The sequence below is a fragment of the Hyla sarda genome, chromosome 5 (assembly GCF_029499605.1).
Source record: "Hyla sarda isolate aHylSar1 chromosome 5, aHylSar1.hap1, whole genome shotgun sequence".
Classification (NCBI taxonomy): Eukaryota; Metazoa; Chordata; class Amphibia; order Anura; family Hylidae; genus Hyla; species Hyla sarda.
Genome location: NC_079193.1, coordinates 213,563,351 through 213,576,287, shown reverse-complemented (window position 1 = coordinate 213,576,287; position 12,937 = coordinate 213,563,351). Strand labels below are relative to the sequence as shown.

Below are 12,937 nucleotides of genomic sequence, written 5' to 3'. Positions count from 1 at the left end.
CCCCCCCCCCAAATTACTATGATTTGGGGAGCCATGTCATCTGCTGGTGTTGAGCCACTGTGCTTTATTAAGTCCAGAGTCAACGCATCCGTCTACCAGGAGATTTTGGAGCACTTCATGCTTCCTTTTCCTTTAACCCCTTAAGGACGCAGGACGTAAATGTACGTCCTGGTGAGGTGGTACTTAACGCACCAGGACGTACATTTACGTCCTAAGCATAACCGCGGGCATCGGAGCGATGCCCGTGTCATGCGCGGCTGATCCCGGCTGCTGATCGCAGCCAGGGACCTGCCGGCAATGGCCGACGCCCGCGATCTCGCGGGCGTCCGCCATTAACCCCTCAGGTGCCGGGATCAATACAGATCCCGGCATCTGCGGCAGTTCGCGATTAAAATGAACGATCGGATCGCCCGCAGCGCTGCTGCGGGGATCCGATCATTCATAACGCCGCACGGAGGTCCCCTCTCCTTCCTCCGTGCGGCTCCCGGCGTCTCCTGCTCTGGTCTGTGATCGAGCAGACCAGAGCAGGAGATGACCGATAATACTGATCTGTTCTATGTCCTATACATAGAACAGATCAGTATTAGCAATCATGGTATTGCTATGAATAGTCCCCTATGGGGACTATTCAAGTGTAAAAAAAAATGTAAAAAAATGTAAAAGTAAAAAAAAAGTGAAAAATCCCCTCCCCCAATAAAAAAGTAAAACGTCCGTTTTTTCCTATTTTACCCCCAAAAAGCGTAAAAAACATTTTTTATAGACATATTTGGTATCGCCGCATGCGTAAATGTGCGAACTATTAAAATAAAATGTTAATGATCCCGTACGGTGAACGGCGTGAACGAAAAAAAATTTAAAAAGTCCAAAATTCCTACTTTTTTAATACATTTTATTAAAAAAAAAAATTATAAAAAATGTATTAAAAGTTTTTTATATACAAATGTGGTATCAAAAAAAAGTACAGATCATGGCGCAAAAAATGAGCCCCCATACCGCCGCTTATACGGAAAAATAAAAAAGTTATAGGTCATCAAAATAAAGGGATTATAAACGTACTAATTTGGTTAAAAAGTTTGTGATTTTTTTTAAGCGCAACAATAATATAAAAGTATATAATAATGGTTATCATTTTAATCGTATTGACCCTCAGAATAAAGAACACATGTCATTTTTACCAGAAATTGTACGGCGTGAAAACAAAACCTTCCAAAATTAGCAAAATTGCGTTTTTCGTTTTAATTTCCCCACAAAAATAGTGTTTTTTGGTTGCGCCATACATTTTATGATATAATGAGTGATGTCATTACAAAGGACAACTGGTCGCGCAAAAAACAAGCCCTCATACTAGTCTGTGGATGAAAATATAAAAGAGTTATGATTTTTAGAAGGCGAGGAGGAAAAAATGAAAACGTAAAAATTAAATTGTCTGAGTCCTTAAGGCCAAAATGGGCTGAGTCCTTAAGGGGTTAAGTTGCATTAAAGGGGTATTCCAGGATTCGTTTTAATTTGGCTATGCTACAGGGGCTGTAAAGTTAGTGTAGCTCATAATATAGTGTCTGTACCTGTGTGTGATGGTTTTCTCACAATTCTTCTGTGATTTTCACTCCAATATTTATTTTTAACAGCATACAAAATGACTGCTGTCTGATTTTTCCAAGGTTGCAATGCGGTCGAGACCTGACTCACTAGTCAGCTGATGACCGGGAGCCTGTCTGCTTCAATGGGTGGAGGGATCGCTTGGTGGGAGAGAGATCAATCTGCAACTAATGCAACAGCTTTAGGCATCCTGATTGAAAACCACAGGTCTTTTGTTTCAATGGGTGGGGTGGCTGATGTGTGGGAGGGAGGAAAATGGAATTGTGGGATTTGTAGTCAAAAAAAGAAAATTCTAACAGGAAATACAAGTTCACAGAAAGCTAGCCACAGTGTTTTGGTAATCTCATGATATAACCATTTAGCCCCAAGACAAGCGCAGATCCTTCCTAAGCATGTCCATTACTGTCTGCCAGGTACATACTAAAATCCCCTTATGGTGGATAACCCCTTTAACCCCTTAAGGACTCAGGGTTTTTCAGTTTTTGCACTTTCGTTTTTTCCTCCTTACCTTTTAAAAATCATAACCCTTTCAATTTTCCACCTAAAAATCCATATTATGGCTTATTTTTTGCGTCACCAATTCTACCCAAAAATGCACGTCGAAATGGGAAAAAAAATCATTGTGCGGCAAAATCGACGAAAAAACGCCATTTTGTAAATTTTGGGGGCTTCCATTCCTAAGCAGTGCATATTTCAGTAAAAATGACACCTTATTATTCTGTAGGTCCATATGGTTAAAATGATACCCTACTTATATAGGTTTGATTTTGTCATACTCCTGGAAAAAATCATAACTACATGCAGGAAAATTTATACGTTTAAAAATGTCATCTTCTGACCCATATAACTTTTTTATTTTTCCACGTACAGGGGGGTATGAGGACTCATTTTTTGCGCCGTGATCTGAAGTTTTTATCAGTCCGATTTTTGTTTTGATCGGACTTTTTGATCACTTTTTATTCATTTTTTAATGGTATAAAAAGTGACAAAAAATAAGCTTTTTTGGACTTTGAATTTTTTTTTTGCGCGTACGCTATTGACCGTGCGGTTTAATTAATGATATATTTTTATAGTTCGGACATTTACGCACACGGTGATACCACATATGTTTTTTTTATTTACACTTATTTTTTTTATGGGAAAAGGGGGGTGATTCAAACTTTATTAGGGAAGGGGTTAAATGACCTTTATTAAACACTTTTCCCCCCTTTTTTTTGCAGTGTTATAGCTCCCATAGGGGGCTATAACACTGCACACACTGATCTCTCATGCTGATCACTGGCGTGTATTAACAAGCCTGTGATCAGTGTTATCGGCGCTTGACTGCTCCTGCCTGGCACGGCACGGAGCAGTCATTCGTCGATCGGACACCGATGAGGCAGGTAAGGTCCCTCCCGGTGTCCTGTAAGCTGTTCGGGACGACGCGATTTCACCGCGGCGGTCCCGAACAGCCCGACTGAGCAGCCGGGATACTTTCACTTCAAACGCGGCGGTCAGCTTTGATCGCCGCGTCTGAAGGGTTAATACAGGGCATCACCGCGATCGGTGATGTCCTGTATTAGCCGCGGGTCCCGGCCGTTGATAGCCGCCAGGACCGACCCGATATGATGCGGGGACACCGCGTGACCCCGCGGCATATCGCGGGAGCCGGCGGAAATATACGTCCTGCGTCGTTAAGGAGTTAATGAAATACAATGGACTTTTGCACAATATTCAAATTGTTCAAGTTTCACCTGCAAATGCACAAAAATTTGTATATTTAAAATTGTCCTCTTCTGACCTCTATAATTTTTTTTTTATTATTCCGCATACAGGGCTATATGAGGGCTCAATCTTTGCGCCGTGATCTGTAGATTTTAATGGTACCATTTTTATATTGATGAAACTTTTTGATTGCTTTTTTTTTTTTTATGGTATATGAAGTGATCAAAAATGCACAGTTTTCCACCGAGCGGTTTAACTAACCTTATATTTTAATAGGTTGGACATTTACACATGCGGCGGTACCACATGATTATGTTTATTTTTGATTACATTATTTTATTTTTAAAAATGGGAAAAGGGGGGTGATTTAAACTTTTATTAGGGAAGGGGTTAATTCACATTTACAATTTTTTTTTTTTAGCCCCTATAATGGGCTATAACATGCAATCTGAAGATAGCCATAGCATAGCAGTGATCAGTGTTATCTGTGCTCTGCTGCTCCAGCCTTCCATGGCTGGCTGGGAGGATCAGAGCACCGATCGGACAGCTAGGAGGCAGGTAAGGGCCCTACCACCATCCACTCAGCTGATCAGGACCCACGATTTAATTGCGATGGTCCTGATCAGCCCTGCTGAGCTGCCAGGATAATTTTACTTTTATTTTAGACGCCGGCATCAGCTATGATTGTGGCGTCTGAAGGGTTAATGCCGGGCATCGTCCCCATCGGTGATGCCCTGCATTAACCCTGGGTCCTGGCTACTGAAAGCAGTTGGGACCCACAGGGTTTGAAGCATGCTCAGGACACAAGGGTGTACCCATACGCCCTGCATCCTGAACAGGTTAAGGCCAAAATATGCTTGGACCTTAAAGGACATCTGCAGCGTGATTAACACTTATCCCTTATCCACAGGATAGGGGATAAGTGTAGATGTTACAGTTTTTTTTCCCCCATTTCCATCACACAAATCAAACATCTCTAGTAAACACATAAGCCATCGCCTCCGAATTTTTTTTTTAGGAAAAGCCCTGCCTGGGTGAAACTTCACCTGGCAGGAACCCTGACCCCAGTCAGGACCTCACCTGAAGCAACAAATGCATAAAATTTCTTTTAGGAGGCTAGTCACCTGTACCCAAAAGCTGTTGCTGTCCTTTTCCTAGAGAAAATGTAGTTTGCAGGTAGTCTGCACAGTATGTATTGTGATAACAAGACTCTTACTACAGGCTACCAAATCATGACATACTCAATATACAGATATATGGGGGTACATCACTAAGTTTTCATTACCTAATTGCTCTGAATAGAAGTATAGGATCACTTCTACAACTCTAAGGAGGACCTGCCATAATATTACAAGGCAATTCCTATTAAACCCCAGGGGTGTGAAAATGTAATAAAAAAACTAAAACAGTGCAAAATCTACTTGACCCTCATGATTATCCAAGTGTCCGGGCCATTTTTTGCTTTTACACTCTCGTTTTTTTCCTTCTCGCGCAATAATAGCCATAAATAACTACCTTTTCATTTTTCCATAACACATGCTCCAAAGCTAAAAAAATATTGGTGAAGTGAAATTGAAATAGTAGAAGATAATTTAGCAAATTTGGTGGTTTTCCTTTCTTCGCCATTTACCTTGTGGTTGAGCTAAAATGTTATTTTGATACTTTAGACTGGCCTGGTTACAGCAATACCAGAATTGTATAGTTTCCGTCATGTTTTACTAATTTAAAAAAAATTCTGAACTTTTTTGAAAATGTTTTACCTGCCATTTTCTGACCACTGTAGCTTTGCTTTTCTCTACAAGACCCCCCCCCCCGCATAAGAGGCTATATGAGGGCTCATTTTTTTGCACCTTAATTTGCTTTTTGTAGCTGTACCATTTTGGTATTGACCTGACTTTTTAAAATCGCGTTTAACTTTTTTTCTGGGATATTATAAAAATTGCAATTCTGTGGTTTGGTATTTTTTTTATATATTTATGTCATTTACCGTACGGGATACATAATGTTATATTTTAATAGTTTGTACAATTACGCACGCAGTGATACCAAATACATGTATCTTTATTATGTTAACATGTTTTTATATAGGAAAAGGGGTTTATTTAAACTTTTAATATGGAAGGGGTTAATATGTGTCTTTTATAGGTGGAATCATTAGATTCCTCATACAGATCAATAGAGTTCTATTGAACTCCGTAGATAGAACCTAGTCCAGCCAGGATCTATCAATGACAGAGCCACAGACACCAGGGAACAGAGGTAAGCCCTCCGGCTACCTCTATAGTGGGATCCACCCCAATAGCCCACCAGGGAGCATTCACATGTCCTTTTAGACGCCGCTGTCAGCTTTTGCAGCGGCAATCTAAAGGGTTAATAGTCAGCCGCAGCAATTGTCGCATGCTGGCCATTAGCGGCAGTCCCCAGCGGAGTAGGGAGCAGGCACAAGTCCGGAGCCTTCTCCATACTCCCCTCTGAGCGTCGCCGTGCCTGTTGGGTGCTTTCAGATCCGGTCCTACTTGCCTGAAGCAGGGGATAAGGGCCTGAAAAATTCCCCTGCCCGGCACCCGGAACTGCATGACCCGGGTGTCGGGCGATAGGAATTCCACATCCCTGAACCCCTTCCCCAATCAGCGTTTTTTCCATGTTTGTAACTGTATCATTTAAGAGAAATATACAGAGCCCCATGAGGGCAAATTTTTTTCTCGTCATTTTACCAGAATATGTTCTGCACCTTTTTAAACATATTTTTTTTCAAAATTTTCTTCTGAGATTCTGGAATTTATTTTTGTTTATGCTGTGCAAGATCAATAACACTATATTTCATAGTTAGACATTTCCACAATGTGGCAATCCCAAATATGTTTAATTTTATTTTAAAAATAGAATATGGTGGTCATTAGAATTTTTATAACTGCCATTATACATATATTCATTTATTAAATTTTCTTGTCCCTCAAGGGGATTTCTATAAGCAGTCATTTGTACAAGATGATTTCCCTATGGCAGGCACAGAGGCCTTCAGAAGGTCTTTGGCTGCCCTGGTAACCAATGGACACCACGCGATTGTGTCGCAGGGATGTCAGTTCGACCACTGACAGTTTACTCTCTGCATGCCACAATCATTATTGATTGTTGCAGGTTCAGGTGTTGGCTGTAGATACAGTTAACACCCACAGTATATTGAGCACTCAACTCCTCTATATACAATGACCACCCATTGACACTAAAAGGGGTATCGGCTGTCATTAAGAGGTAAAAAAAAAATGCTTAAAAAGTCAGTGGCCCAGATTTATAAATCTATCTTGCTTTCTCATAATAACCAATCACAGCTCATGTTTCATATCGTAAAAATCTCTGGTAAACTGAAAGCTGGGCATTAGTTGGTTGCTATGAGAAAACCAGACAGATTCTGTCCTGACAAATTGGTAAACCTGGGCCCACGTGATATAAAATCCATTCATTTTTAAGCTTTTAGCCCCATCTGGTCTTGCTGGTATCTACTTGTGGGTCAAAAGATTTATCAAAACCTGTCCAGAGGAAACGTTGCCCATAGCAACCAATCAGATAGCTTCTTTCATTTTTAACATTAACAAGGCCTCTTAAAAATTAAAGCGATCCGATTGGTTGCTATGGGCAACTTTTCCTCTGGACAGGTTTTGATAAATCTCCCCCAATAAGACCCCATTCACTGATTCTTACACGGCAATTACATGCACAGCAACATGGCTATTTTTTGCTAACACAACCCTTGTCACAGCCACAGTTGCCTTTTAACCGAAGCTGTATTAAAAAAAAAAAAAAAAAAGGGGGGGGGGCAGGCTTTTCCAGCCCCCTTCATACATGTTCTCTACATAGAAAACAGGCAGGAAGTGCTCTGATATGTTTAGGCAAATCCAGGATCAAAGCTTTTGAGAAGGAAGCAGCTTTCATGATTCCAGTATATTAGTAAGACCCCAATCATATCATGCTGAGGTATAGCACAACATGTTGCCAACGGGCTCATAGACTTCAATGGGTCGCACATTTCCAGAATGTGCTTTCTGTGTAGGACTTAAAAAACAAGTTTTTTTTTAGTGTTGCACAACGTATGCAATTGGGTAATGGATTTAAAGTAGCAACAATAAGACTACATCTGACTCATTGGCAATACATTGACGGGATGCTGGCTCATTGCCCAACGTAATGCAAAACCATAGAGGGAGATTTACCAAAACATGGTTGTTATGGGCAACTGCTCCACTCTTCCTCTTCACGGGTTATTTATCATCTCTTCCTCTTCACGGGTTATTTATCTCTTATAATGTGAATGCAGCCATAGTCTCAGGAAATCTTTTTTTAAACTAACGTGAATAACTTTTTCTCACGATGGACAACGCCTTTCATCTTATATCAAGCCTGCATTATGTGCCGCACGCTCCTTGAAATTTCTGATATCTTTGCATTACTTTCTATGGATGTTTAAGCAAGCTCTTGCTACATAGCTGCCAAGGCTTAGTTCACAATGTGTTAAAGGAGAATTTTTATTTTGCCATTATGCCTAAGCTGCTGCAACTAAAATAATAAAGCTTAATTTACCTCCCACACTCCCCCAATGCTGCTGGAATTGATCCCCTATCAACCAGCCCTGGTCTTCTCCCTGCTTTTGATGCCTGGCACATCACACTGCACTCAGCTAATCGCCGCTCACAGCGATGTCCCAACTTGGCCAGTGATTGTGCGGCAGTGCGATGTATTTAGCATGGGCCTGGCCTTCTTCCTGGTGCCTACATCCGTAACATCACACTGCTGCTCAGCCAATCACCACCCAAGTTGGGAAATCATTGTGGTTGGCGAGTTGCTGAACAGGCATCAAAAGCAGAAAGAAGACCAGGGCATGAGGAATGGTAGAGCAATATCGGTGGCACCAGGGGAGAAAGATCAGTTAAAAGAGAACTGTGGTGCAAATCTTTTAACTTTCCCTGTGCCCAGGCTGCAAAGAAAAATAAAAAAACAAAACTTTAAAGGGGGTACTCCACCCCTAGACATCTTATCCCCTATCCAAAGGATAGGGGATAAGATGTCTTATCGGGGGTCCCGCCGCAATATAGCATGCGGCACCCACCTGTTTCTTGTCCGGAAGCGCTGGAGGGTCTGGGTCCCAACCACGGGAACGGAAGTTCGTGACGTCACGACTCCAGGGATAAGATGTCTAGGGGGTGGAGTACCCCTTTAACTCACCTTCCTACATTACCCTGTTGCGCCGATATCAGCGTCCAATTCCCTCGCTGCTGCTCACTCAGCCTATCACCGGCCAGGGCGGGACATCGCTGCGGCCGGCGATATGCTGGTTGTAGTGTGACATTCCGAGCCTAGGAAGCAGGGAGCAGAGCTGCAGCGGAGGAATGGGATGCCGATATCGGCGCAACGGGGGAGCGTAGGAAGGTGAGTTAAAAAGTTAGTTTTTTTGTTTTTGCAGCCCGGGCACAGGAAACATTAAAAGATTTGTGCTGCAGTTCTCCTTTAAAGTTTATAAAAGTTTAGTTGCGGTAGCCTCGGCATAATGGCAAAATAAGTTTTTTTGCTGGGGTTTTCGTCTAAGCAGTGCCTGTCATACGTATTTGTTGATTGGAGTCACTGATGTATAGATCCGAAGTAAAAAAAAACACATGGAACAAGTTTGTTTTTTTAACAAAATGAAATAGTGCACCATTCCACCCTGCAAACCAAGACGCATAAGTCCCGAATAGAGGGCAAATTACACTTTCTGCCTCTGTTGGGTAAATGGGGGCTCTATGGATCCAACTAGTATATTCACAGAGGCATATCACTTATGTTAAACGGACCCTGCTAATTGCAGTGTGAACCCAGCCTGATTGCTGGAAGGGTCTTAAAGAGGACCTGTCACCAAATAAAACTTTTAATATAGTGTTCCTGGTGTAATTAGCAGACACTTTTCCATTCACTTGCTAATAAAATTATCAACATAAATAAGTTTAAAATTGAATATTAAAAACAGCCACTAGGTGGCTCTGTTCTATTCCCTGTCAAATTTAATACAGTGAGTTTGGTCTCCTCCTGGCCTGGCAGGAGTCCAAATTCAGGAAGTGCTTCTCTGCACTGAACTTGATTGAGAGCGGCACAGAAAGTGAAAGCTCCACAGATTCTCACAGAAAGCTGCACAGACTGAAAGCTGCAGGAGAGCCTCACTGATAGCAACAGACTGAAACATGCACAGAGCCTGAGGTCTTCTATTCATCACAGCGCTGCAACCATGTGAGGGCGGAAGTGGTCCCCCAGCAGGCTTCAGTGATATCATGCCTGCTGGGAAATACCAACTTTCTCCTGCTGGGAAATTGCACTGTGTGAGCAAGAATAAAATGTAACATATACAGCTTTTTAAAGCTCTGAATTTTTTTTAAGGGTGGGAGGAGTGTTAGGAGTAGTTAGGGAAGATAGCCTGAGTTAGTTTAGAACTGTTTATTTGGTGACAGGTACTTTTTAATGTCTCCTGAAGTCTTCAGTACTCCATCCATCCCTGCTCTATATGGATACAGTGAATTAACACGTTTGATGAATAGAAACTCTTTATTTCCTGTGGGATATTTTGAGTAACAATGGCTCAACATCTACTGTGGCCTGTACATGACATCCAGGATGCCCTTGTGCTACAATAAAGAAGCCAAATGCTGCTATATACTTTGTATCAACAAGTGTCCACTTGTTGGTCATCTGCTTGCCAAGGGATGAACTGATGCTGGGCATTTCCCCACCATTACAGCTATCTGGGGAAAGTACTGGGAAGCACCCATGCCATGGTGGGCTCACCATAATTACCACGTGACTAGTGAGGAGATGGAGGGAGTGCCACTACAAGTCCCAGCAGCAGGTAGAGACTTGGCCAGTAGTTTGACCCCGCAGCTAGTCACACGTGTCTGCCCTCCCTCCCGCACACGCTACGTGCCTGCTGCTGCCTCAGCACATTCACAAGGATGACTGCTCCTCCAGCCCGGGACAGCGGCCGGCTCCTGCACCCAGATGTCGTGCAAGGAGTTTACAAAGTGTTCAGCCAACTCGTAGCCCCTGCGGGAGCCATGGCAGCCACACTCACACAGCAAAGTCACTGTCACGGCTGCTCCCCTCATCTTCCTCATCACAGGAGGAGGAGAAGGAAGGCCGGGCCACCACTTGGCTCTCCTCACGATTTCTGTCCAGCAAACTGCTTGCTGATGAGTGCTGATCTGGGCGCACATAGTACGAGGAAGAGGAAGGTGCAGCTGCCGGTGGGAGGAAGCAGGGACGGGACTAACTCCTCACACAACTACCGGGATACACACTCCCCGGAATGTGGGGACACGAGAGGAGGAGGAGGAGGGGGGGAGAGAGTGAGGAGAAAAAGGGAAGAAGAGCTGCCTGCCTGCAAGGGTCAACGTCTGCCCACCCTCCTCCTAACCGCCCCCGGCCGGGCTCCCCGGGTTACTGTACCTCATAGAGTTCCTCGGAAGCCATGCTGGTGGGGTCCGGGGGTCTGGGAGCCGCCGCCGGGCTGAGCACAGTACTTTCTCTCAGTTGTGTGTGCTTGGCCTCCTCTGAAATGCCAGTGTGCTAGTAGTGTGCGCACAGGAGCTGCGCAGCCGCCTCACACACTCACTCGGGCACACTCACACGGGCACACCGAGCGCTCTATGTGTATACACTCAGCGCTCCGGCGGATTCCCGGCTCTCCACAGGATCCACAATCGAGCGCAGATAGGGAGGGGGAGGGCGGGTGGAAAAGCGCGATCCGAGCTCAGCGATCTTCTTCTTCTTCAGTGTATCCTTCAGCACCAAACACCGAACCGCCCACCTTCATTATTACACCCTCCCTCCTTCCTCTTCGTCGGAGTCGCTAGGTCGCTGTTTCTCCCCTCCTCCTGCCCCCTCCCATTGTCCTTCCAACTCGCACCCACCCCCCGTATTTTACACCCACTTTCCCTCCGCTGGGGAGCGGGGCTTGAGTGGTGGGGAGTCTTCTGGTGGCACCTCCAAGCCCACAGCTGCCACATGGCTTCCCCAAGCTCATGGCACTGGACGTGTCTAAAGGGTGACCTCATCTGTGACACCAAGCACACCTAAGCCCCTGCCAGGCACCCTGTTGCTTCCCTCAACTAGCAGTAGGACAGCTCCTAACTTTGTCGTGTTTCCAGAGGTATCCAAGTGGTGGAAACTGATTGGTTACATATATAGTGTAAAACTCCATGTTTTTCTTGACTTAAAGACATCTCAGTAGTGTTGTGTCTTGTGCTGCAAGATGGCTCCGCTTCACCTGACCATACAGTTTATGGGGAGCTAGTGAATGTTCCCAAAGAAAACAGGTGTTTCCTATCAAACAGAGATCTTCCACCGGGTTGAAAAATTGTTGGGAATGTGTTGATCGTAGGAAAGATCGGACTTCAAATGGCACAAAATGGTTTGCTATTGTATAGGGATGAGGAGGAGCTCTGGGGATTCATGTTAGCTTCGTTTTTAGCAGGGAGGTGATTTTGGTCGGCGTGTTTAAACTATGACCAGCTATAGAATTTTTCAGCTATTGGGAGATCCATGTTGGCCAATGCGTGTGATACTTTAAGGAGCTGTAGCGTTTCCTAATAATCAGGTGATCAATGTTGGCCAGCGTGTGCGGACTATAAAGAACTATTGAGTTTGATCAGAAAATCACATTGGTCTGCACTTGTAGACTATGAGGCGATAGACTTTTTGAGATATGAGAAGAACCACTTTGACCGGCAGTTGTGGACTATAATGGGCTGCAGAATTTTCTCCCATAAACACCGCAGAGGAGAAAGGTACATCTGTCGGTTCTGGGAGAATACGAGTCGTAGACTACGAACATGCTTATTTTGCACTTTGGATCGTTATATAATTCCTATGCCATTCTTTCTAAGCTAGATATGTAGCCGCTGATGCAAACATGGCCCTTTATGTGCAGGACTTCCAAGATGGAGAATTTTATTGCATAAGGTACTAGGTGTTTCAACCTAGTCAGGTATAGTTAATGCAATAACCAAGAAGGGAAGGCATCTTGCTTTTGGTGATTTAACTGTTAGAGGTGTTGATTTGACAGGATGTGGATGTGCTAAAGGAGGTAAGATGTGTCCTAAGTGCCAAAGTCAACAAAGATAAAGAGACGAATTGCAAATATTTGGAGCATTCAGGGTCGACAAACCTACATCAATTAAACACTCAAAATCGTATCCAATACTGGCTACTAGAACCTTCGTCTTATTTTGATGCCAAATTGGTACTAGTTATAGACAGACTTCACCAAAGGTGTTCTAATAAAAAATAAAAATAAAAAACTTTCTAGTTAAAAAAATTCCAAATTTTATCATCTGTCAAAATAATATTGAAAGTCCCCAACTCTAACCTGCCCTACTAAATCACTATATAGACGTATAACAGCAGCAGTTTGCGTTGAAGTTAGAATCATATTTAACGCGTACTTGTCACCAGTAATATACTTGTGAAGCTGCGCACACAGTGGTCTAGGGCTTCACAAGCATATCCTAGGCATACTGTTATATATATATATATATATATATATATATATATATAAAGGCTTCTTTATACTTACAAAAAAAAAAAAACAGCTATATAATTGCTTATTGAGTCACACTAATAG

The 12,937-nt window shown here is 43.3% G+C and overlaps 1 protein-coding gene across 1 annotated transcript in view; it reads right to left on the bottom strand.

Moving 5' to 3' along the window:
- The window catches only part of CDYL (chromodomain Y like), a 76,715-nt gene extending 64,009 nt beyond the window's left edge, over positions 1–12,706 (bottom strand). The window contains exon 1 of the mRNA XM_056521076.1: positions 10,762–12,706. Within this exon, the coding sequence (XP_056377051.1) occupies positions 10,762–10,785 (24 nt within the window). The 5' untranslated portion in view covers positions 10,786–12,706. The remainder of the gene's footprint in view (positions 1–10,761) is intronic.
- Positions 12,707–12,937: the final 231 nt, after the last annotated feature.